Here is a 23257-nt window from a genome sequence, read left to right as displayed (position 1 = left end):
GCTTGTTCCCCCCCTTTGGCCGTGCTAAAAACCTTGCCCCCCCCCCCTTTCGACGTACAAAAACCTTTGCCCCCTTTGACGTGCCAAAAATCTTTGCCCCCCTTACACATGCAAGATTTTGGGGAACCCGAATTTAAAACCTTAAATTGTCTTAACATATAATGCGGCGCAGAGCGAGCAGGAAATTTTGCATATTTGAACGTGTTCAGAATGCTTTTCCTACGCCTTTTAGGGCGTAATATAGAAACAGTGCCCAAAATATCTGTGCCAAAAATTGCTTGCCCCCCTTTGACCTGCCAAAATCGCTTGACCCCCTTTCGACCTGCCAAAAATGCTTGCCCCCCCCTTTGGGCCTGCCAAAAAAGCTTTGCCCCCCCCCCCTATAATTCACCCCGGTGGGTACACATAATTATTGCACCACCCCTAATGATGATAGAACCGAAAAACGACAGGACTCGAGCTAGTATAAATTGGAAGCTGGATTTCTCTAGTACGGTAAATGTGGACTAACTACCGGTACTCATAATGGCATAATAAATGATTGTGTGATGGATGCACTCACAATATTAAATGATACCGTAATTCAATATAATTCATATAATTATAATAAATATGATATTAAATTTAAAACTAGACCTTTCATTTCAATCCATTCATACTTCATAGTACGGTAACACATGAACACTACTCCATGACTCAGTTGTGATGTCACTTGCATAATTTCCAATTTCAAATAGATATCTACACTTCCGCTTTTCGCAAAACTTTGTCATGTTGTGTTGTCGTGGTTGTACAACTTTTACAAGAATTTGACATTATGTATTTTTTAAATACTGGTACCCTTTTCTTGCAGGCTATTCTTACCAATAAATGACTGATCTGACAAAAGTTTGTTGACAAATGACTTCGCTCCAGACTTGTCTGTTATTCTGACTCCTTCCAAAATACATTCTGTAGCTTGTGCACGCAATGTGGCAAACACAGAAGCATCTGCCCTTCTGATCAGATTGAATGGGATGATTTCTGTGTTGCCATAGTCCATGAAATATGCAATCACATCATTCTCAGTGCATTGTTCAACTCGCTCTGTACCATCTGGAATCTTCAATAAAGTTAGCTAAACATGGTTCACCAACAAGAAGAGATTTAGGTTCAGGTGGATATGGATCAGAGTTAGCTTTCTCCTGGATCACAAGATCTAACTCTTCTAATTGTTCCGCACCATTAGGATCAAGTTGAGCCCAAAAATTCACTTGCCCTTCCCTATTCACTTTCACGTGAGTGACATACACTTCAAAACGGTCGCCAGTCCTTGACTGTTCTCCACCTGCGGAAGCCATGATTTTTCAGTTCATCAGGATATATAGTTGGCGTGTATTTTCAGGCAAACTTTACGCATGTCATTGCTTACACTTGATGGTTTCTGACCCAAGTTTCATAGTTTCTAAGCATCGCCGAATCGCCTGCGGTGCATGTTGAATTGTCCACCATGCTTTGACACATGTCTGCGATTTCTACGGTTGGGCGATAATTGATAAGTATACCCGGTTTCGATATCTATGGCAAGCCAATTGGAAAGCAAATTGGAAAAACTTTATAGTTTTTCAGATGGGACCGTTCATAAACATTTGTTAGGGGGGCCTGATGCAAAAAGGGAGGCCCTTAAAAAGGGAGGGGGGGCCTGAAAAAAATGACCACAAATTTTCTTGGGAAAATGAAGTTTATAGGCCTATGTTTTTCTATGGAGTTGACCCATAATTTTCATAAAAGGGGGGGCTTGAATTTTTGAGATCTGTAAAGGGGGGGCCGAAACATTTTCTCGATGATTTTTTTTTTTGCATCAGGCCCCCTAACAAGTGTTTGTGAACGGTCCCTAAACTGTGATTCAACTTTGCACTTGGAAAAATTATTTAGAACCCCTCATCAGGTGGACTGGTATAAGGCCCTCCATCGAGAAAAAAAAAGGGTTTGGCAGTTCGAAAAATAAGCCGGGAGTTTGGAAATCGAATAACGGGGGTCTTTGGGTACAAGTATTAGACAATCATAGGGTCTCTGAGCAATGCAGCGGCTGCAAAGTAGGGGTTTAACCTGAGACCATAATACCTATGGTCTCAGGGTTTAACAGACAAAGTGCAGGGAATGTTCCGCTCCGGGTAAAATTATTATTGTTTTTTGTGAAATACGAAAAAGTAGTCAAAAACAAAAATCACAAAAACAGGTTTGGGAATAGGCCCGATGCCAATTCAATATGATGTGCATGACCTCGATCCTGTTGTGCATGATTTGCTCCGCCCCACCCCAGTACCGGGGTATTCTTAGCCCCCGCCTTTCCCCCATAATTTGCATAATCGTTTTTGAAAAGGCCAATCTGATGATATGCCCACATGATCACATCCCGGGCCCACATACGGAAAAAAAAAAACATCTGTCCCAGAAAGAAACTCTTTGCAGGAGCTTCCTAACTTCCTTAAAAGGCCCTTGTTTACCATATGCCCCAAGGGGCCCATTTTTATGATCTTAGATTAAGGGCTCGGACAACGTTTGCATTTGACTTCTCCGTAGTCCACTTGCCCATTGTATATCCTCTGGCTATATAGACTTCTCCGTAGTCCACTTGTCCATTTTGCATACTCTGGCTATTACATTTAAGCATAAAACTCTGATTTATATGGATTTGTGTGCAACTGATAGATTTTCACATCTGTATCTGATCTTTTCAGTCACCGCACTCCCTCTGTTTGTTAGCTTCCCAAGTGGACTACTGACTTTGCCTTGCGGTTAAGATTTTTAACACGGGACTCTATGGCCACGATGTAATGCATCTTTAAATGAATCTGCCTTGTAATTGGTCGCCCATATCTCGCTATGGTTTAAATCTTCCGGGCCCGCGTCATTACAATTAACTCCCGCGGGGGGTGGGGGGGCACTCCCATTGTGGCCTGTAAACCATCCGTGATAATCAACTTTTGAAAAGCACAGGCTAAACAAGGATTTAACCCTTGGTCAAAACGATACCCTAAACAGGTGTTTTCACACCCTAAACAGGGATTTTATTATTTGCATCAAATTTCATACCCTAAATTTCGTTTCCGCGTATTAGCAATTGCAATTTTGCTACCCTTTTTTCCAATATTTCATGTTTTTTACACCCTAAACGCGTTACGCGCGTATCGTGCCAACCCACGAAAAACTACCCTTTTTACGCGTTTTCATTATCACGGATGGTCAGTCAGAATTAATAGGTAAATTTTCACGGGAAAATTTTCTGGACACGTGACACCCATGGGCGCAGACATAGCATTATGGAATTATGTGACCCCGAGCACAGCGGTTGGTCTTCCAATGTATTTGAATAGGAAGAATTCCGCCTTTGAAGCAAAATAAGTAACTTGACGCAAGTTAAAAATATTATGGTAAGAGTTTCATATTTTTTTCCGTAGGTAGATAGACCATTTTGAGAATTCACCACCCCGGGGTACACATAATTATTGCACCATCCCTTAAAAAAAATCATAACATTTGGGTCCCAATTTCAGGGTTATACCCATTTCTCCAAAGCAATAAAATATACGTCATTAGTTTGAAAATAAAGTTATTAACTCAAATTCCCTGTTTGTCATTTTACCTTTGGATCCTTGTTAATTGTCAAGTGTCACGAATCTATGGGGTTTCAGGCAGGGTATATGATGGTCGGTCAAAGGTGCGCCATGTAGGGTCCAAGGGGAGTGCGTCAGGGGGAAAGACGGATGTGTCAGGGTGTCATGGTGCGTCATGGGATGTCAGGATGGGTCAATGGGTATCATGGTGCCCCGTACTAAGGGGTATCATTGTGGGCCATGTGGTTTCTTGGTGAATCAATGGGTGTCATGGTGGGTGGGTCAAGGCAAGGCAAGGGTATCATCATCAAGGTGTGTCATAAGGTGTCATGGTGAGTCAAAGGTTAATATAGTTGGTCAAGGGGTGTCACGGAGTGGGTCAAAGGGTTTAATGGTGGGCAATGGTGTCTAGTAACAGAATGGTGTCAAATGAATGAGAAAAAAATAAGGAACTTTATAATAATAACTAGGCCCTAATAATAAAAAAAAAACTACGGAGTCGTACATCTAATAGTTTTGAGTTACAAGAAAATCATAAAATTTGGGTCCCCTTGTGTGTAAGCAATAAAACATACGTCACTTAGGCCTATACGTCAATTTGAAAATAAAAGTTATTAACTTTTGGCCTTTGGCTACTGATAAACTTTTTTCACGCGAAAAAGTGAAAAAAAAACCCGCCCACCTAACATTTATTGTGGTGGTCCATGTTAATCACAATGTTTTGTTCTAATTTAATATTTTTTGCCCATAGTCAATCGACCGGGATGAGATTGATTAAAGTCTTCCTTGGCACTACATCCAAACTTATGGACCTTGCCAAGTATTTACGTAGAGGTAGAGGAAGTTGTGCCTTTTGCTATCCGGATAAAAACTTGGTTCGCGCATATAGCATTATTATGACCGACTTGGCAATCCATACCATACACATACACAATATCACGTATTGCCCAGCCTTACTTACTTGTTTATAATTTGCAAATGCAGTGGGGAAATTGATGCTAAAATTCACACTAAAATGGAATAAAGTATGAAAGCCAAGTACTAGTATCATACAGAAACAAAATATAAAGGATTTGAAAATGGTTCAAATTCACTGAATGGTTAGAAAATATGAAAATCATTACTAGTACTTTCACCGATTGCAAAGAAGTAACTACCAAACGACAACAACATGTCAGCCACCAGGTCAGCTGTTTCCGCGTGTTTGGAGATATGCTACTGATTTGAAGCAAAATAATCACTGTATAAGTATTGTCATAACTAATTTACAATGGCGCTGTCATTTGGATTTGATGACGATGTTTTTGAAGAATCGAGAGTGCGGCCAAAAAACCAGATAAGCCATACAATGCCAAAACGTGTGAGCATTTGGTGAGTTAGAGACAAAACGTTCAAACCTGACTCGTACTCGTAGCCTATTGTTATTATAACTTATTAAATGTTATCCTTTCATATTATAATAAAGTAGTCTTCGTAAGATAATCCCTTCAAGAGGTGAGCTCTTACAGGAAGTTTTAAAGGACTGCCGACTCTAAGATCACAGAGCATACCTTGAGAGGACACTTGGCTCATTTGCATGGCAGTCGGACTCTCCATTGTATTTGTTCATTTTTTTGTGTATGGAGAGCAATGGCTAGGTATGCTAGGTGAATTTAAATTTGCCATCAAACTGCATCATTTTATATATCAAATTAAAGCCCTTGAGTAAACAAAGCCAAAACTGAAAACCATTTGACTCAGTACACGGTCGATCTTACCGCTTCCGATGTTGATTAAGATACTTCTTGCATCGATCCCGAGATGCGGAAAAAACCAATAGTCATTTTGTCCCACATAAATGAATAAATAACAAAAACCCCCCGATCCCCCGGTGGACTCACCCAAAAGGTGACGTCACACCATATGATCGTCCCTTATCCTCCTTGGTCTCCGACTGACACAGACGTGTTTATCGATTGTTCATAGCACTGTGTATCAATTTCTCGACCGAGAAGAGATATACGGTTGTAGTTTCACACCTTAGGTAAAACCAAACCGGTATTGTTCGGCTGAGGATAGTTTTGACGGCATTTTCTGGCGAAGAAGTGACAAAAAACGATCCAAAACTTAGCTACATATCGTGCCTCCGTTTGTATACGGGACACACGAGCAATTCAAAATGGCCGCTCGTTGACGCCATTCATTTTGTTTCCCACGTAAAACAACCATTGCAGCCTGTAAGTTACAATAGATGTTTGTACATACACATTGTATTTCATGTACGGTAGGTTATTGTTGCTATGTTAGGGTGATTACTCTATCGTTATGTCTTCATTACCGTCCAATAAAGACGAGTTAATCAGATATTCATACGGTGGGGATTGGTAGGGACCCGCCTGACATTTTAGTAATAAAGTTAGCCAGTCCTTACTTTACCACTAACGTTAGCGACCAGCCTCCGTGCTCAGGTTTGCTTACTGGGCTTGAGTCGCGTGTTGGGGGGGGTAGTGCCCCCTCCCTTTCTCCTCGCTTCGCCTCGCCCTGTCGGGCTTGCCCTTCCCTGGTGACGGAGCGGGACCCACACCCGCTCTGTTTCACCCACAGGGAGTGCTCACGATCTTCTAGATGTCTTTCTTTTGCTTAGGACTCTCCGAGTTCCAGCTTGACGATTGGGATAGGCTCCGCCATCGCCATAAGACGAAGAAGAAATCTACCAAGGGCACTGGTAAGGTCGACACGGTGGATTCTGCTGTGACAGCCCCTATGGGTCATGGCAGGTCTGCTTAAGGGGCTCCGGTCCCCGGACAAGCAGGCGGTTCCTTCGGGACTGCTAAGCGCGTCAAAGGCTCAGCAGCCAGCGAAAGCACTGACTATACGTCGGAGCAAAGTAGCAGGCAGCAGAGCGGTAACCACCAGCGAAAACCCTAGCGGGTTTTGCAGCAGGAGGATACCAGTCGATCACGGTAGATTCTGCTGTGACAGCCCCTATGGGTCATGGCAGGTCTGCTTAAGGGGCTCCGTCCCCGGACAAGCAGGCGGTTCCTTCGGGACTGCTAAGCGCGTCCAAAGGCTCAGCAGCCAGCGAAAAGCACTGACTATACGCCGGAGCAAAGTAGCAGGCAGCAGAGCGGTAACCACCAGCGAAAACCCTAGCGGGTTTTGTAGCAGGAGGATACCAGCCCTCTAGCGAAAATCCTCACGGGTTTTAGCAGGAGGACACCCGCCTGTTGCAGGCGTATCTACGGGCTCAAACAGCCACAGTAGTAGCCAGCGACGGGCAGCATGCAAGGGTACCCCGGGCTTGCCTGGGTTGAACCCTAGCATGCATGGGTTCAACAGAGACGATACCGCTGGGTTAACGCTGTGGGTGTAGTCTTAGCAGAACCAACTGGGGTTGTCACACGGCAGCGCCCATGGCGGGACCGCCGAGTGATACCCTGGGCCCTAGAATAGCTGCTGGCTGTCCACAGGGACTGGCTGGCGATTATTCAGGGGTTGGGCTCGCAGTCTCTCACGGGACAGCGACCCAGGTGCATTCGGGTGGCAGCTACAAAGACGAGCGACGGCTTGGCTGCAGGGGTAGCCGCTATGCACCCGCCCATAGCTGCCGTGAGTGGTCCGCCACACACAGCGACCTTGGGCGAAGCTCTAGAGGGTACAGTGAGTAGCTTGAACAGCCTAGCTGATCAACAACCCACTTATGTCCTCGAGAGCCAGCGGAGCGTGGGTGATCCATTACCGTCAATGGGTCAATTACCCTCTCTTGATCGATCACTGTCAAATCAACAGGGCATAGCTCCATTGATTGACGCTGCCTATTCAGGTGGCGAGGTGATTGACCGGGGGTACGCACGCCCAGCTACCCGTGGTACTAGGCAAGCTCCCTCTAGCCAAGGGACAGCCGGTATAGCGGGTACCCATACACATGGCTTGATCCTTGCGGGGAACGCAGTGAGGCATGGGTACAGTGGTACACAGCCGGAGCCCTCACGGGCACCTACGCTAGTACCGCTGCCGGTACACGCCAGCACACAGCTTGATCCCCAAACAGGGAACGCAGTGTGGCGAGGGTACAGCGGTCCACAGTTGGGAACCCTCACGGTACCCACGCTGATACCGCGACCGGTATCGCAGCACTGCTTTAGTCGCCACAGTCTCTGTGGCAACAAGGGGGGGGGGGAGGCGGTGCTGGTACTGCAGTACCATGGGGTTACCCTGGTGGCGGATCCTTTCAGGGTCAGCTGCCGGCGGGGTATGCCCCGTGGTACCCGCCGCAGGGTGTTTCTTCCACGGCCTAGCACCGCGGGCAAGTGTCGCCAGCGATGGCCACGCAGTACCAACATCAGCTGTTGACCAGGCCAGCCGGCATGGGGCTAACCCAGATCTTGATCAGGGTAGGCCCCTGCAGCTGCTAGCGCTTAGGACGACGGCTGCGAGAGCATGCGGACCCAGTGGTGCCATGGCGGATACCTCAGGGTCTTGCGGGAGTACTCCTCTTCTGCTGGCAGGTAGTCGGCGAGCCACACAGTGGTTATGCCTTCTTACCCGCTTTCAGATGCCCGTCCTCAGTTACCGCCATCATCGGAGCATGATACGGATACTGTGGGCGCGAGGGAAAGGAGTCGGAAGCTGAGTACGGTAGTGACATCACTACAGTCTCCTTCCCCGCTGCCCCGCGAGGGAGCAACAGCACTGATCTTCCTCCGGACACCCCTAAGGGGGAGTCCATGGAGGAGGACCAGGGATCCTTTCAGTAGGATGCTCAGCTGCTGCTTCCTCACAGGGGACGCCTGCACTCTCATTCCCGCAAACCTCACGGGTAGATATCGAGGGCTGTCGAGCTCAGTAGAGCTATGACGCCGCGTGCTTGCACGCTTCCTCTGCGCGTTACGCGGGAGGACTACGGGACCTACCTGAGGGGATCCGAGAGGGACCCAGATGTCGCCAAGCGTATCACGCTCAGACAACATCTGAGCTCTTCCGCGAGGTGAGCCTATTAGCGGTGCTAACAGCTAGCCTCAACGAGAGCTCCATGGGCCTAGCCCATAGGGTGTCCACTCAGCGCCGGGGAGGGGCCTGCCACTCCAATCGCTCAACGCGATGGAAAGGCAGGGTCCTTGTTGTCTTTGTATGCTTATGAGATACGGTGGAGGACCGTGCAAAGAAGCTACCAACGGGAGCACTCTGAAGAAGTCGGAAACTGCCCTTACCATGGGTAGGAGCTCCGACTTCAGCAGGCCGCACCACCACCAGTACCCGAGCCCACTACCTCTGCAGCACCCATTTCTGGGAGGCGCAAGGGCAGCACAGGAACAGCTGGCAAGCCGCGCAGAAGAGCAGGCGCTGTTCCAAGGGAAGCTAGGCAGAGCCGTCCTGGGGGGCTCAGCGGTTTTTCCACAGGGGATCTCCCAGTGGACGACCGCTATGGCTTTCACCCAGAGGTGGGAAACCATCTCTTTGAGCGCCTGGGTATGGTCAGTGGTGCGTGGGGGTTACAGACTGGCAACCCAGTCTCCCCACATTTGTCTGCACGTTTCAGAGGTCCACAGTAGTGCCGTCAGACGGCCCCCAGCGTCGGGCACTACTGACAGGGATCACACAGCTTCTCACGAAGCGGGCGATTGTCCCGGTCTACCCCCCCCGTTCTACGGGTGATCTTGGAGCCATTGGCTCCAAGGAAGACCGGCGACGGAGCCCCATCCGGAACCGCAGGCTGTTGAACACGCTTCTTCAGGCCCAAGAGGTTCAGAATGGGGACTCTCGCCTCGGTGCTAGCCTGCTCCATCAGGGGCATGGGAACAGCATCGCTAGATCTCTCGGACGCCTATCTGCATATGCCAATCGCCTCTCAAGATCGGAGGCATCTGCGCTTCTAGGTACAGGATCAAAATTACCAGTTTTGATACCAGCCATCCGGCCTGTCCATCTCTCCCAGGGTGTTTAACACTCTTGGTCAGAGCGGTGGCAGCGTATCTGAAGCACAGGGGTGTCAACATCAGTTGCTACCTGGACGCTTTGGCTCATATACGGACGCACTCCACTGAAGACTACGGGTCTCATGGGGTTGATAGTCCGTGAGGGTGCGGGACCCTGGATTTTTTGATCAACTCAAAAAAGTCCAGCGTGGTCCCGACGCAGACACCACTATTTGTAGGGGCCCGGATCACCCTCACGGAGGGGTTCGCGGTGCTCTCACCCGAGCGGGTGATTTAACATGGTGCGGTGTGCCTGACTCTTGGCCGAGTCTCGGCAAAACCCGCTGTGGCATGGATGAAGGTGGTAGGCCTAATGGCCAGTATGGTAGACCTCGTGCTGTACTGCCGCTTTCTACGTTAGGCTTACCCAACTAGCCTTCTAGCCTGCTGAAGATCGGACTCAATATCCCTCGCGGTTCCGTTGTCGGAGATGGCGCGCGAGGAACTCTGGTGAGAAGAACCCATCAGCCCAATTTGACCCAGGGTGTCAGGTTTCCTGCACCCCGGTATGTCACGTAGTGACGACCATAGCGTCAAAACGGGGCTGGGGGTCCACATCCACGGAGACTCCGTCTCGGGCCTATGGGGGCCATAGAGACAGAGTTTCACATCAACCTCCCTCGCTTACGAGGAAGTGATCGTGGAATCACATACCGTTGTCCTGACGGATAACACAACCGTGGTAGCCTACCCCAACAGACAAGGGGACTCCGGGCCACCACGATTGAGCCTGCATGCACGACACCTGATAGGGTGGTGCAAGTTCAGGCAGATTACGATGAGAGCGATACACATCGCGGGCGTCACCAGCATCCTCGCGCACAATCTGTCACGAGGAAGGGTGTCGGGACCAGCAGAATGGTCCCTTGCTCGCAGGTCGCTCAGACGATCTTCAAGGGATGTACCACCCCTCGAAAGATCTGTTCGCATCTCATCGCAATCATCCACTGCCGGTGTACTGCTCAAGGGTCGCGGACCCCAAGCATTCACCGTGGACGCTCTGTCCATAGACTGGGGAGGGATGACAGCTTATGCAGTCCCTCCGATCTCACTACTCATGAGGGTGGTGGCCAAGATCGGGTGGGAAGACTGCATTGTCATTCTGCTAGCGGCAAGGCCGCTGGCACTCCCCGAGGTACCAGATCTACTCCGGATGCCCGGAGCGGAGGTACCCAGTCTATCACTAGAGCACCTGCAGTTAGCTGCATGGCCCTTACCAGGGAACACGCAGCGGAGGGATACTTTTCATCAGAAGCTGTTTTTCTCATCGCCGGGCTAGACGGAAGTCTACCCTCCGTGCGTATAGCCAGAGTCTGGCTCCATACTACGCTTGGTGCAATGAGACAAATAGCTCTCCGCTAGAGCCTCTGTGCTGCTAGTTCCGGAGTTTCTGACAGAAAAGTTCCAAGCAAGACTTCAGCGGCCACTGGGGCCAACTATAAGTCAGCTGTCCTCTCCATTCACCGAGGTTTCGAGACGGGTCGACTATCATAGCCGATGGTTACCTTATTAGTCTACGCCTCGACGGTATGTTCAACGAGTGTCTACCAAAAAGGAAAGTGATCCTCCTAAGGGATCCCAACACAGTCTTAGATTACTTTAAGGGTCACCTTTTGACCTTCCGTCCAAAAGCGGCGCTTAAATACGTAACTCTCAAGATGGCTTTCCGGTTTGGCGTTGGCTTCGGACGGCGGTGCTGAGTTGCACACGGTCTCGAGGTTAGCTTCCGTGTTCACAAACACTGGAGCGACACTGTTTCGGCGCTCTGTTCTCGTGACTACGAACGGGCGCGGTGCATACCGACATTCGTCCCTCTCCAATCCCCAGGGTTGGGCAAGGTTCGGCTGAAGCCAAAGATAGGCTGGGGTGTCCGATAAGGCGCTGCAGCACTATTTCTTCCGAACACAAGCCTTGCGAGGGACTCACGACCGCATTCATCACCCTTACAGAGCCTTTCGGTCCAGCCGCTGTCGCGATGGCTGGTCCAGGTGTTGGTGGGGTCCGGGGGAACGCGAAGGTTTCGCGTACCACGACCCACTCGACACTAGCTATCTCATCATCTTGGGTATACCGCTCGGTTGTCCCTTGAGGAGATCTAGCAGGCGGTGTCCCGGAAGCCACCTTCGCCCTTCTCTACGATACTTCCGCTTACGTTAGTAATCAGAGACGGGCGGGAGGTTTACCGGGACATTGTTCGGCGATCATAATACGGTGGTGTACGGGTACCAGGTTTTCAGACTATACAGAATACTCAGCATGGTAAGAACCAGTGTCGCTATTCTTAACCACCAAACTTATTAAGTAAGGAGGTTTATGTCTGTGATCGCGTGGTCTTTTTTGTTTCCCGACCGTTGGGGGAAAATATTTTCTGACCTCGCGAAAACCATCGTTACCCGCTCCCGATCCCTGATCAGATGCTGACCAATCTTGTACCTCCATCCGTCGGTTACTTGCTAGATCGATCTTTCAGATGTTGATGCAAGAAGTATCTTAATCAACATCGGAAACGGTAAGATCGACCGGTGTACTGAGTCTAGTCCCAAACAAAAATGTTTGGTAGACTCATAACCGTGCGATCTTACCTTTCCGATGTTGATTATCCCGACCCCGCCACCCCTACAAGTTTGGTCCGAGTAGGGGATCCCAAGTCGGATAAGGGATTTATCATATGGTGTGACGTCACCTTTGGGTGAGTCCACCGGGGATCGGGGTTTTTGTTATTTATTCATTTATGTGGGACAAAATGACTATTGGTTTTTTCCGCATCTCGGGATCGATGCAAGAAGTATCTTAATCAACATCGGAAAGGTAAGATCGCACCGGTTATGAGTCTACCAAACATTTTTGTTTGGGACTATTTCATAGCACTTTCCGTAGTAAAGTTACATCTTGTCAAAGATTGAATTTCATCAAAAAGTTTCAGCTAGCAAAATTCCCCAAAACGGCATTTCGGGGGTGTTTCTAGATCTTAGTCTCATTATGATAGCAGCTTTTTTTAATGGAAATGCTATCCAAATCCTCTAAAATTCCATGTGCGGGTGACTTATCACCATAAAAAATCATATATTTGGGTCAAGTGAAGTATAGAAAACATATTTATGTAGGTTTCTTTCTTCGGGCACTTGTTTTAAATTTCTATGTAAAAATGCATTGACATTGTTGGCGAATTTGACTGACTAGCAAATGTGTTAACTAAGGTTTGCCTGGGTTACCTACAATGGCGACCCTTCATTGTATTTGTTCATTTGTGTATGGAGAGCCATTCTTGGAGCCCATGGGACTCAGGCTAGGTCCTCAGGTAGCGTCAGACGCTGTATATACTAGAAACGCATATATTCTTAATTCCGCGTTTATTCAATGTTAGCATTAAATTTGTATTGCCCGGCAGCGCGCGCAATGGAAAAACCTGAATTTGTTACATAAAAAGAAATGAAAATTAAAAAAAGTCAGGTTCCACCTGAGTACATATTAAATAGGTGTAGAAATTGTTCTGAAAATATTAATTAATTTAGACAAACATACGGGATATAATGAACCTTTGACATGACGCCATGATGACATGATTTTATTAGTCGTTTTATATCACCTATACCGTGTGTCATAATACCAATATTTTGTAATTTTATATAAGAACTAATATTTTGCATCATAAATGCGCAGTCCATATGTACAAACGAATACTAATCTTCAAGATATTAAGCTTTAGAAGACTTCAAAATAACATGTCACTAAGCAGGTCATAGGTGCTGGCCTTGTCCTATTGTACTTGTTCATTTGTGTATGGAGAGCTCACTGACCTGTATAGAGATCAATGGGAGCTAGAGCTTCTTTATGGGGCACTATCGGTTTCAGGGCGTGTAGTTCATTGAACTCAACGGGCTGTTATTTGAAGTGCTATTATGTTATTGCAAAACGGATCGTGGCGAAAGCTAATAAATAATTCATACCAGGATTTAATTGATCTGGGATGTGGCAAAATGTGAATAAGAGTGTCATCCCCCTGCTAAGATTTCCTGTTATATTGATACACTGCGCACCCTCTACTTACCTCCCACGACCTGATCTATGCACAAAACGAAGTTTGGGACCACAAGAAACCCCTGTACCACAGAAAAGGTTTTGGCACCCCGGGAGAACGGGGATGACAACGCCCAGGTGTTGGTATCGCCCAACACTAACGAGATATCGCCTCACCAATTCGTTTTTGCGACCAACAAGGACGTGTTTACGCAGAGCTCCAGTTTCTGTTGAGAAATATCGTAGCAGCGTGAGGCTTATTTCCGAGTAACGGTTACGCAAGTATCAGTTATCACTTGGTGGTATTTTCTGTAACTTTAGCAAGATTTTTTCCCATTTGTGATGTTTTTTTTGCTAGTTTCTCGTAGTCTCTGTGGTCGACGTGAGACCGCCCAAGTAAAATAATCATAGGTTCTCACTGCCCCCCTGGTAATTCCACAGGAGGTCGCCGGGATTATTTCTTGGCGATTTCCCCTTCTGTCCCGCTACTTTGGCTTTCGTCAGTCGGTGTTTTGACTAATTTTTCTTCGCACATGCAGTAAGCTTAAAATTCGCGTTTTTTTCGCTTAATAGTGCGGGGGCATATGTCAAAACTGTTCTCATGCGCACCTTTCAGTAGTAGGGGATCTCGTGTTCACTTTTTTTGGATCCCGTGCGCTTTCTCATGTTTTGGGTTCTCTGGCGGTTGAGGAGGGGGTCCTCCCCTTTGGGGAGTCTGTGGCCCATTGCAGGTTGGCCCTCTTGCTTATCCCTCTCCTCTTACGCCGGGTTCCTTCCCTTCAGTCTCTTCGAGACGAGAGGCGCTTACATGTTTTCTTATCCTTTCTCCATTGCAGGTAGCTCCAGGAGACCAGGTATGAGAGAGACGGAGACTCTCTCACTCTGTTGCTGGGTGGCTCGTACCCTCACGGCTCCCTGAGCGCCACGGCGTCCGGGTCGATTGCCGTCAGGGTGAGTGTACAGCCCCGCACCCCTGAGCAATGGCCTGGCTCACGCCAGCGGCCACTCTCGACTGCACCTGTTGCGGTCGGGTTGAGTGCCCCGGACGTGGGCGTTACTCAGGCGTCCTCCCTGAGCGCTTCGGCGTCCGGTCGAGTGCCGCCTGTGGGTGTGCAGCCCCGCACCCCTGAGTAATGGCCTGGCTCGCGCCCGAGCGCCACTCCTCGACTGCACCTGTTGCGGTCGGGTCGAGTGACCCGGCGTGGCGCTGCTCAGGCGTCCTCCCGTGTGCGGTCGACCTCAATGGTTCCATGGCTCGACCGTCGGAAGGCCTCCCCGTCCGTCCAGGACGGTAGAGCGACCTCCGTGGCAGCTACGGTCCACCGGTCAGCCGCTCGGATTCCTTTACGCTTCGCTCCTGGCCAGAGCGGGGTCAGCCGCCGGATTCCTTACGCTCGCTCCTGGCCAGAGCGGGTATCGGGATCTCTCCTCTGTCCCAGCTGCTCCCCCGATGGTTGAGCATTCGAGATCCCAGAGCAGTCAGTGCTCGGCATCTCAGGCTGAGGCCCTGTCAACACTCATCTCATCGCTTCCGGACCCATCAGCGTTATACCGCATGAACCAACTTATTGGTTTGTTAGGCAAAGATCCCGGTCAGGTGCCCTCGGCGGTAACCCGACCAGTGGGTCCAGGTTTGCCATCAACGGGCCCGGATCCGCAGTCCGATGCGATTAGCATAGATGCTAGCTATGATGAGCTTTCAGGATGGTTCTCAGACAGAGGTAGAGTCTTCTCGAGAATTTTCGACTCCCCCAGGACAGACAGAGAGGGTTCTGATATCCCCGCTGGAGTTCATCGCAACCCTGTCAGTCACTCAGCGTCCTTCTCGGTCTCTCTCGAGCTTCCCAGCAACCCTACTTGGTCGGTAACCCCTTGCAGAGCCAAGCACCTTGGCCAGACACGCTTCACCGTGGTCGACCAGCAGGGTCGATCCTACTCTCTCTCTCTCGCGCGTTTGATCTCAGGCCCCTCGTCGCTTCCTCCGCCGGGCGTAGTATGACCCGTCCTTCCTTCCATTAGGCTCATGCAGGCTCAGATCCCACATCTTCCCCCAAGCTTAGCTGGCTCGGCGTTCGCTGCAGAAACTCAAGCTTTCTCCTTACATTCGACCGCAGAGCGGTCGGGCTGCCTCGGTCCTGAGCGTGGCCCCACTCAGGAGCCAACTCGGTGGGGAGGGGTTCCTCAGCCCGATCCGGCTCCACCTGTACGGTACCAGTGGAGTTATGATCAGTGTCGAGGCTGGGGATCCTTACTCATTCCCAGCACCGACTCAGGACTCCGAGGAGGACCAGTTGCGGTAGAGGCTCCTTACGCCTACGCTCGGCTCCTTTTCTCGCAGCCGCCTTATCGGACGCTAAGATGCGATTGGAGTTTGAGACGCCTCATAACTGGCTTCCGACTTAGGGTATGCGGCAAAGCCAACTAAGCCATAAACCCCGGGTCAATGCCCGTCAGCCGGTTATCACGTGACATCAAAGCACTCACCACGTCCGTACAGGATTAGGGTGAGGTAGACCGCCTCCGTGGCTGGCACGGGCGTTCCCCCACGTTACAGAGGATGTGGCGTTCTTAGAAACCCCCCTCTGTCCGGAGGCTGCCTATCACCAGATGGGATAGGGCCCGGGATGAAGAACTACGGTCACTGGCGTCTCTCGCCAGGGACGGGCTCCGCATTTCCAATGTCCAACAGCTCGTCAGCGCTCATCTAGCACGGAGCTTGCTGGACAAGGAAATGTCCTTGTCTCCTGAGGCGACACTGAGGGCAGTCCATGTGTTGGCAGACCTCAATCATCTCTCGGCAGAGCACTTCGCTCGTGTCTCGATCCGTTCTGTCTTGGCGCGCCGAGCCTTGGTTGTCCATGCGCTCCCCTTTTCTGATAAACGAGAGCTGAGCTCTGCTCCGCTTGGTACCGATCTATTCGGGCGGGCCTTACCCAGGCTGGCCGAGGATGAGCGTATTAAACGGAAGGCGGCTAAGGAGGCCAGCCAACCAAAGGCATCGGCCACATTAGCGCCCAAGCAGTTTCGCCCAAAATTCTGACAGCCAACCCGACCTATATCCAGGTGCCTCAACAGCAGCAGCTGGTTACTCATACCCTCACGGCGGCTCCCTGAGCGCTTCGGCGTCCGGTCGAAAAGTGCCGTAGGTGGGTGTGCAGCCCCCGCACCCCATGAGCAATGGGCTGGATCGCGCCCGAGCGGCCACTCCTCGACGGCACCTGTTGCGGTCGGGTTGAGTGCCCCGGGCGTAGGCGCTGCTCAGGTGTCCTCCCCGTGTGCGGTCGACCTCAATGGTTCCACGGCTCGACCGCCGGAAGGCTTCCCGTCCGTCCAGGACGGTAGAGCGACTTCCCCGACGGCAGCCATGGTCCACCGGTCAACCGCCGGATCCCTTACGCCGGCAAGCAAGGGAGGGCGAGGCAAGAGTGACGGTGCGGTCGTGATTTACCCATCCGCCTATGGCGGACGTGGTCGGGGACGCCGGTTCTGACTCCCTTCCGGGACCCGACCGTCCACTCCCAGTGGGCGGTCGTCTCCTGGCATTTGCCAGGGCTTGGCGGGGGTGACCTCAGACCGATGGGTCCTAGATACAGTGTCCCTAGGCTACCAGATCGAGTTCACCTTCCGCCCCCTCGGTTCCGGGGGGTTCGAGTCACCCCGTCTCCGCTGGACCCCTTACAGAGGGAGGCTTTGGTGGAGGAGATCAAGCTCTCCTAACAAAAAGAGCCATCAGACCTCTTCCCAGGGCCTTCCTTTCAGGCCACTACTCCACGTTCTTCCTTACCACAAAGAAATCCGGAGAGTGGTGCCCAATCCTCAACTTGAAGCCCCTGAATGCCTACATCCTAGATCTGATAGATGCATACCTCCACGTACCAATCTGCGAGTCAGACCAGAAATGGCTTCGCTTCGTGTTCGACGGTACCGCCTTTCAGTTCCGGGTCCTCCCTTTGACCTCTTCACGGCCCCGGACATTCACTCGACTGGTCGAGGCGGTGGCAGAGTTTCTCCGGAGGAAGGGGATCACGATCTTCGTCTACCGAGACGACTGGTGGTTGGTAGCCCCCTCGCCGCAGTGTCTGCGCCAGGATGTTCGGGGTGTGCAGGCTGGTCGAGTCACTGGGGTTTATCATAAACCACCAGAAGTCTTCTCCCCATCCAAGTCGCCTCAGTTCCTGGGGCGACTATGGACTTCGCCAGGGGCCGGGTTTCTCCTATAGGCTCGAGGATCGCCGACGCTCGGCTCTGCACTCTGCAGATTAGGCAGGCAGCATCGGTCCAGGCTCGGTCGTGGCTTCCGCCTTCTAGGGCTGATGGCCAGCCTTATAGATCTGGTTCCAGGCTGCCGGCTACGCACGAGGAAGATACAGGTGTACTTCCTCGGGCGGTATCGAACGTGGCGCCATCCTTTGAGCCGCCGGACTCCGGTCCCTCGGCATTTCCTCCCTGCCTTTCCTGGTGGATAGGTCAGCCAAGTGTTCAGTTAGGCCTTCCATTCCCGAAACCCCGTCCTTCCCACGTCTTTACCACGGATGCATCCAAGTCAGGATGGGGAGCCCACTTTCAGGGCATCAGGCTCTCCGGGCGGTGGTCGAGGACTCAAGCTCGGAGACACATCAATCTCCTCGAGCTGTGGGCCATTTTCCTCGCCCATTTTCACGGCCTGTTCATCCTGGTCAGATGCGACAGCATGACAATTGTGTCCTACATCAACAGGGTGGAAGGCACCAGAAGTCTCAGCATTTGCATGGAGACGGTGTCCCTCATCCATGGAAGTGTTCCATCTTCCAGATCGCCCGCATGTCGACCGTTTGCCTCTCATCGAACCATCAACTTCCGACTCTACTTCTCCTGGGGTCAAGACCCCAGGCGATAGGCAGAGACGCCATGCGGGAGAGCTGGGAGGCGATTCGATTACGCCTTTCCTCCCATTGCTCTGATTCCTCGGGTGCTGGAGAAGGTAGCCCACACTGCAGGCTGTTTCCTCCTTCTAATCGCTCCTATCTGGCCCACGCAGTGATGGTTCCCGCCTCCTGGACCTCCTAGTGGGGAGCCAGTCAGCCTCCCTCGCCGTAGGGATCTTCTGTCCGTTCCACCACGCCAGCAGGTCAGATGGAAGTGATCAATAACCTCCATCTCACTGTCTGGCGTATCAGGCTGCGGGATTTTCTGAGTCAGCTGCCACGCCCCGCAAAGGCAAGGCAACAGACGACTCGAGAGTCTTACGATTCGCGACTTTGCCGGTTCTACAGGAGGTGGGCCGGTCGAAAAATCGACCCCCATTCTGCCCCTGTAGACTAAGACGCGGACTTCCTTACAGAAGTTTTCCACGGCGGTTGTATGTCTCGGACCGCCCAAGCGTACAGGACGGTCATAGCCACGGTCCATCACGGCTTTGGGGAGGCATGACCATCTCCTCGGTCCAGCCCTCTCCGCCTCATTAAGGGCATATTCGCGGAGAGGCCCAGTCCACTCCTGGTTCCGGAGTGGGACCTCCCGTGGGTGTTGCGATATCTAGCTGAGATTTTTGAGCCCTTCGAGAATCTCTCGCTGCAGGACCTGACACTAAAGACAGTGTTCTTAGTGGCAGTGGCCTGCGGCCGTCGTTGCTCTGATATTCATGCTCTGTCGATCGACGAGCCCCATCTACGCTTCACCTACGGGGTTTTCTCTATTCTGCCTAGGACCGGATTTTTGGTTAAGAACCAGATCATGTCCTTCTCTACCCCGATGTTCCTCCCTGATCTGGTCCTGGTCGCGGGGCAGGCGGAGAATCCGTCATCCCCAGTTAGGGACCGTAGGTCGAACGTAAAGCGGACCGAGCAGATCAGGGGGAGGGGCATCAGGCAGCTTTGTATCACATCGGCCAGGCCATTTAGGCCGGCCACTACAAGCACCATTTGCCACTGGGTTGCCTCCGTCATCCGTTGCGCCCATCAAAAATATCATGAACGGATGACGGGTCCCCACACACTGTCACAGTCACGTCTCACAACACTCGTTCCCAAGCAGCCTCTTGGGCCTTCCATTCTGGGACGCCCTAAGGGAGGTGCTCGACGCAGCAGGCTGGAAGAGCCCCACCACCTTCCAGTCGACCTACCTTGAGGACGTCCTCGCAAGTCGCTCAGCTGTAGGTACTTCAGCACTGCTTGCAGGCCGCCAGGGATCGGGTTGAGGACGTTAGGCGAGCCATGGGTTGGGTGGTTTCCTGTTGTGGTTGAGCGGAGTTGGCACTGCGTGCCCTCCTTACCTCTCACGACTTTCTTCCACCTCCTAGCTCTCAGTGGTATTCTGTGCATAGATCAGGTCGTGGGAGGTAAGTAGAGGTGCGCAGTGTTTCTCTCAGAAGTGAGAGGGACATACACAAGCGCACGATACTTACCTCCCACGACCTGAGCCCTTCCCGCATTTTATGCGTTCCCCCCCTCAAGAATGTCATGTGTTCTCACGTAGAGGGTCGCAAGAAACGTGTGTTGGTGAGGGCGATATCTCGTTAGTGTTGGGCGATACCAACACCTGGGCGTTGTCATCCCCGTTCTCCCGGGGGTGCCAAAACCTTTTTCTGTGGTACAGGGGGTTTCTTGTGGTCCCAAACTTCGTTTTGTGCATAGATCAGGTCGTGGGAGGTAAGTATCGTGCGCTTGTGTATGTCCCTCTCACTTCTGAGAGGGGAATCGTATCGATCATGTCGATAGAGGACATAGCAGCAGGGCAATCAGCTCTGATGGACATGATCAGCTGACTCATCGCATGTGCGGGCCGGGCGTCGAGTCAGGCAGGAGCGAAATTATTTATTTATTAGCTTTTATTTATAAATTTATTTATTTATTTATACATACATTTATTTATTTATTTATTTATTTATTTATTTATTTATTTATTTATTTTTTATTTATTTATTTATTTATTTATTTATTTTTTATTTATTTATTTATTTATTTATTTATTTATTTATTTATTATTTATTTATTTATTTATTTATTTATTTATTTATTTATTTATTTATTTATTTATTTATTTATTTATTATTTATTTATTTATTTATTTATTTATTTATTTATTTATTTATTTATTTATTTATTTATTTATTTATTTATTTATTTATTTATTAGTTTATTTATTAGTTTATTTATTTATTAGTTTAATTTGTTTTTAATTGGGGCTTGTATTGTTTCTTACTTTATGTATGATTATTTTTGGTATTCAGTACGGTATTAGTTTTATTACCATTATTATTTATTCTTATTATATCAATAGTTAGACCTTTTTATAGGCTTTTATTAGCTTTTATTTATTTATTTATTTATTTATTTATTTATTTATTTATTTATTTATTTATTTATTTATTTATTTATTTATTTATTTACTTATTTTTGGGATTATAATTTATTTATTTATTTATTCATTTATTATTTAGGTTTATTTTTTATTTACTTATTTTTTTATATTATTCATTTATTTAGGCCCCCTTTTTATTTATTATTATTTCAATATTGTCATTCGATTCATTTTACTTGTAACATATTTATTCATGTATTTATTTATTCATCATTGTAGTAACAAGCAAGCAATATTATTAGGCTTTTATTAGCTTTTTATTTATTTATTTATTTATTTATTTATTTATTTATTTATTTATACATTTATTTATTTATTTATTTATTAGTTTATTTATTTATTAGTTTAATTTGTTTTTAATTGGGGCTTGTATTGTTTCTTACTTTATGTATGATTATTTTTGGTACCGTATTCAATATTAGTTTTATTACCATTATTATTTATTCTTATTATATCAATAGTTGTAGACCTTTATAGGCTTAAATTATTAGCTTGTATTTATCTATTTATTTGTTTATTTATACATTTATTTATTTATTTATTAGTTTATTTATTTATTAGTTTAATTTGTTTTTAATTGGGGCTTGTATTGTTTCTTACTTTATGTTATTTTTGGTATTCAATATTAGTTTTATTACCATTATTATTTATTCTTATTACATGTATATCAATAGTTAGACCTTTATAGGCTTAAATTATTAGCTTTTATTTATCTATTTATTTATTTATTTATTTGTTTATTTATACATTTATTTATTTATTTATTTATTAGTTTATTTATTTATTAGTTTAATTTGTTTTTAATTGGGGCTTGTATTGTTTCTTTATGATTATTTTTGGTATTCAATATTAGTTTTATTACCATTATTATTTATTCTTATTATCAATAGTTAGGCCTTTATAGGCCTATTCGATATATGCTCCGGTTAAATCATCTTTGTTTGTTTCGTTTATTTGCTTATTAATTTTTATTTATTTATGTATTTCAATCTAACTGAATCTAAATCTAACTGAATTTATTTATTTATTTATAAATATTTATTTATTTCCTCCCTGCAGCCTTATACTAGTTGAAACTTCTAGTCTTACTAACATGGGTCTATATGCTCATGTATGCTTCTTTCATTTAGTTGCTTTAATATTAATTTTTATTTAATATGTACTAGGCCCCTGACATGTGACAATGACCATAAACATTTTGTCAGAGACGATCAATGGGTATTGATTTATGGACAAGTTAATTGGCCACAATCTATTGACATACTATCATGCTATCAGTGGCTAATAATCCCACTTATAAATTATAATAACAATAGGCTACGAGTCAGGTTTGAACATTTTGTAATTAGAGTAACCCTGGTAACATTGATTTTTCACATGCATTTAAGCCTAGACTGGGGAACTCAGTCCTCAACAATGATAGTCAGTAATTTATTTTTTGGTCGTTACATGACTATCATTTGAGGACTGAGTTCTTACTATACATCTTCCGAGGTGCAGTTTCAGACAATAGCTTCTTCTTCTTCTTCTTTGGAATACTCTTCAACGTTCCACAAGGAATCACATGAAGAGGGTGTGAGTGCGCCAGTAAATGCTATTTAGTCTCTGATATTGTTGTTTGTGTCAAGCTTCCTGAAGAATTCAGATGAGCTTTTCTTGAATTGGGTTACTTCTTCGATTGGTTGGAGATCGGGTGCCAGTAACGAGTTCCAATCAACGAAGGTGCGTGGTACAAATGAGTAAAGCTGTTTATTCTTGTCATAAGTGATATGGAATGTACATGTGTAGGTATTTGTGTTTGCTCGTCTTGTGAAGCGACTGGCCGGGCGCAGGTAGTAGCTTGGGATTATTGGGGCAGAGGTTATCTTTTGGCAAAAACCGAACCCTGCTGGTACTTTTGGCTTACTCATAATTATATTGATCTTTATGTTATCAATTTATCATTGCTTTTTTTTTCCTTTCAGTGGTTTATGAATAGTCCAGATAAAGGTGATGATAAGTTACAGCGTCTAACTTTCCAAGGGGATGTCTTATTTCACCAAAAACAATGGCAACAGGCTCTTCAGGTAAAGAATGCCTATGTATTACCATAAAAGTGGTAATTTTCGCGCTTGTAATTTGTTGCGCTTTGCCGATTTTGATCTACATTGCTTGTTTTTAATTTTGTGATTTTGAGTCTTCTTACATAGACCTATAGATTAAAAGAACATTTTGGGTGGTTTTTTTTCGCAGTAGCTGTGTTGCGCGCGAAAATTAATGTAACACGGAAATGTCCACTTTTACAGTAGACCCATTCCATGTCAACTCCAGGGATGTGCACCGCAGCACCTCTTCAATTTTTTTCTTTTTTCT

At 47.8% G+C, this 23257-nt stretch overlaps 2 protein-coding genes across 2 annotated transcripts in view; one reads left to right on the top strand and one right to left on the bottom strand.

Annotated features, from left to right (window-relative positions):
- The window catches only part of LOC140166185 (uncharacterized), a 33619-nt gene extending 32108 nt beyond the window's left edge, over positions 1-1511 (bottom strand). The window contains 2 exon segments of the mRNA XM_072189585.1: positions 865-1085; positions 1087-1511. Of these exon segments, the coding sequence (XP_072045686.1) occupies positions 865-1085; positions 1087-1340 (475 nt within the window). The 5' untranslated portion in view covers positions 1341-1511.
- A 3121-nt stretch (positions 1512-4632) lies between these two features.
- LOC140166812 (uncharacterized) overlaps positions 4633-23257 on the top strand; it is a 34727-nt gene continuing 16102 nt past the window's right edge. Inside the window, exons 1-2 of the mRNA XM_072190301.1 lie at positions 4633-4967; positions 22870-22971. Coding sequence (XP_072046402.1) covers positions 22876-22971 — 96 coding nt within the window. The 5' untranslated portion in view covers positions 4633-4967; positions 22870-22875. The remainder of the gene's footprint in view (positions 4968-22869; positions 22972-23257) is intronic.

The sequence above is a fragment of the Amphiura filiformis genome, chromosome 12 (genome assembly GCF_039555335.1).
Source record: "Amphiura filiformis chromosome 12, Afil_fr2py, whole genome shotgun sequence".
Classification (NCBI taxonomy): Eukaryota; Metazoa; Echinodermata; class Ophiuroidea; order Amphilepidida; family Amphiuridae; genus Amphiura; species Amphiura filiformis.
Note: the sequence above shows the minus strand (reverse complement) of the source record. Positions and strands in the feature narration are given on the sequence as shown.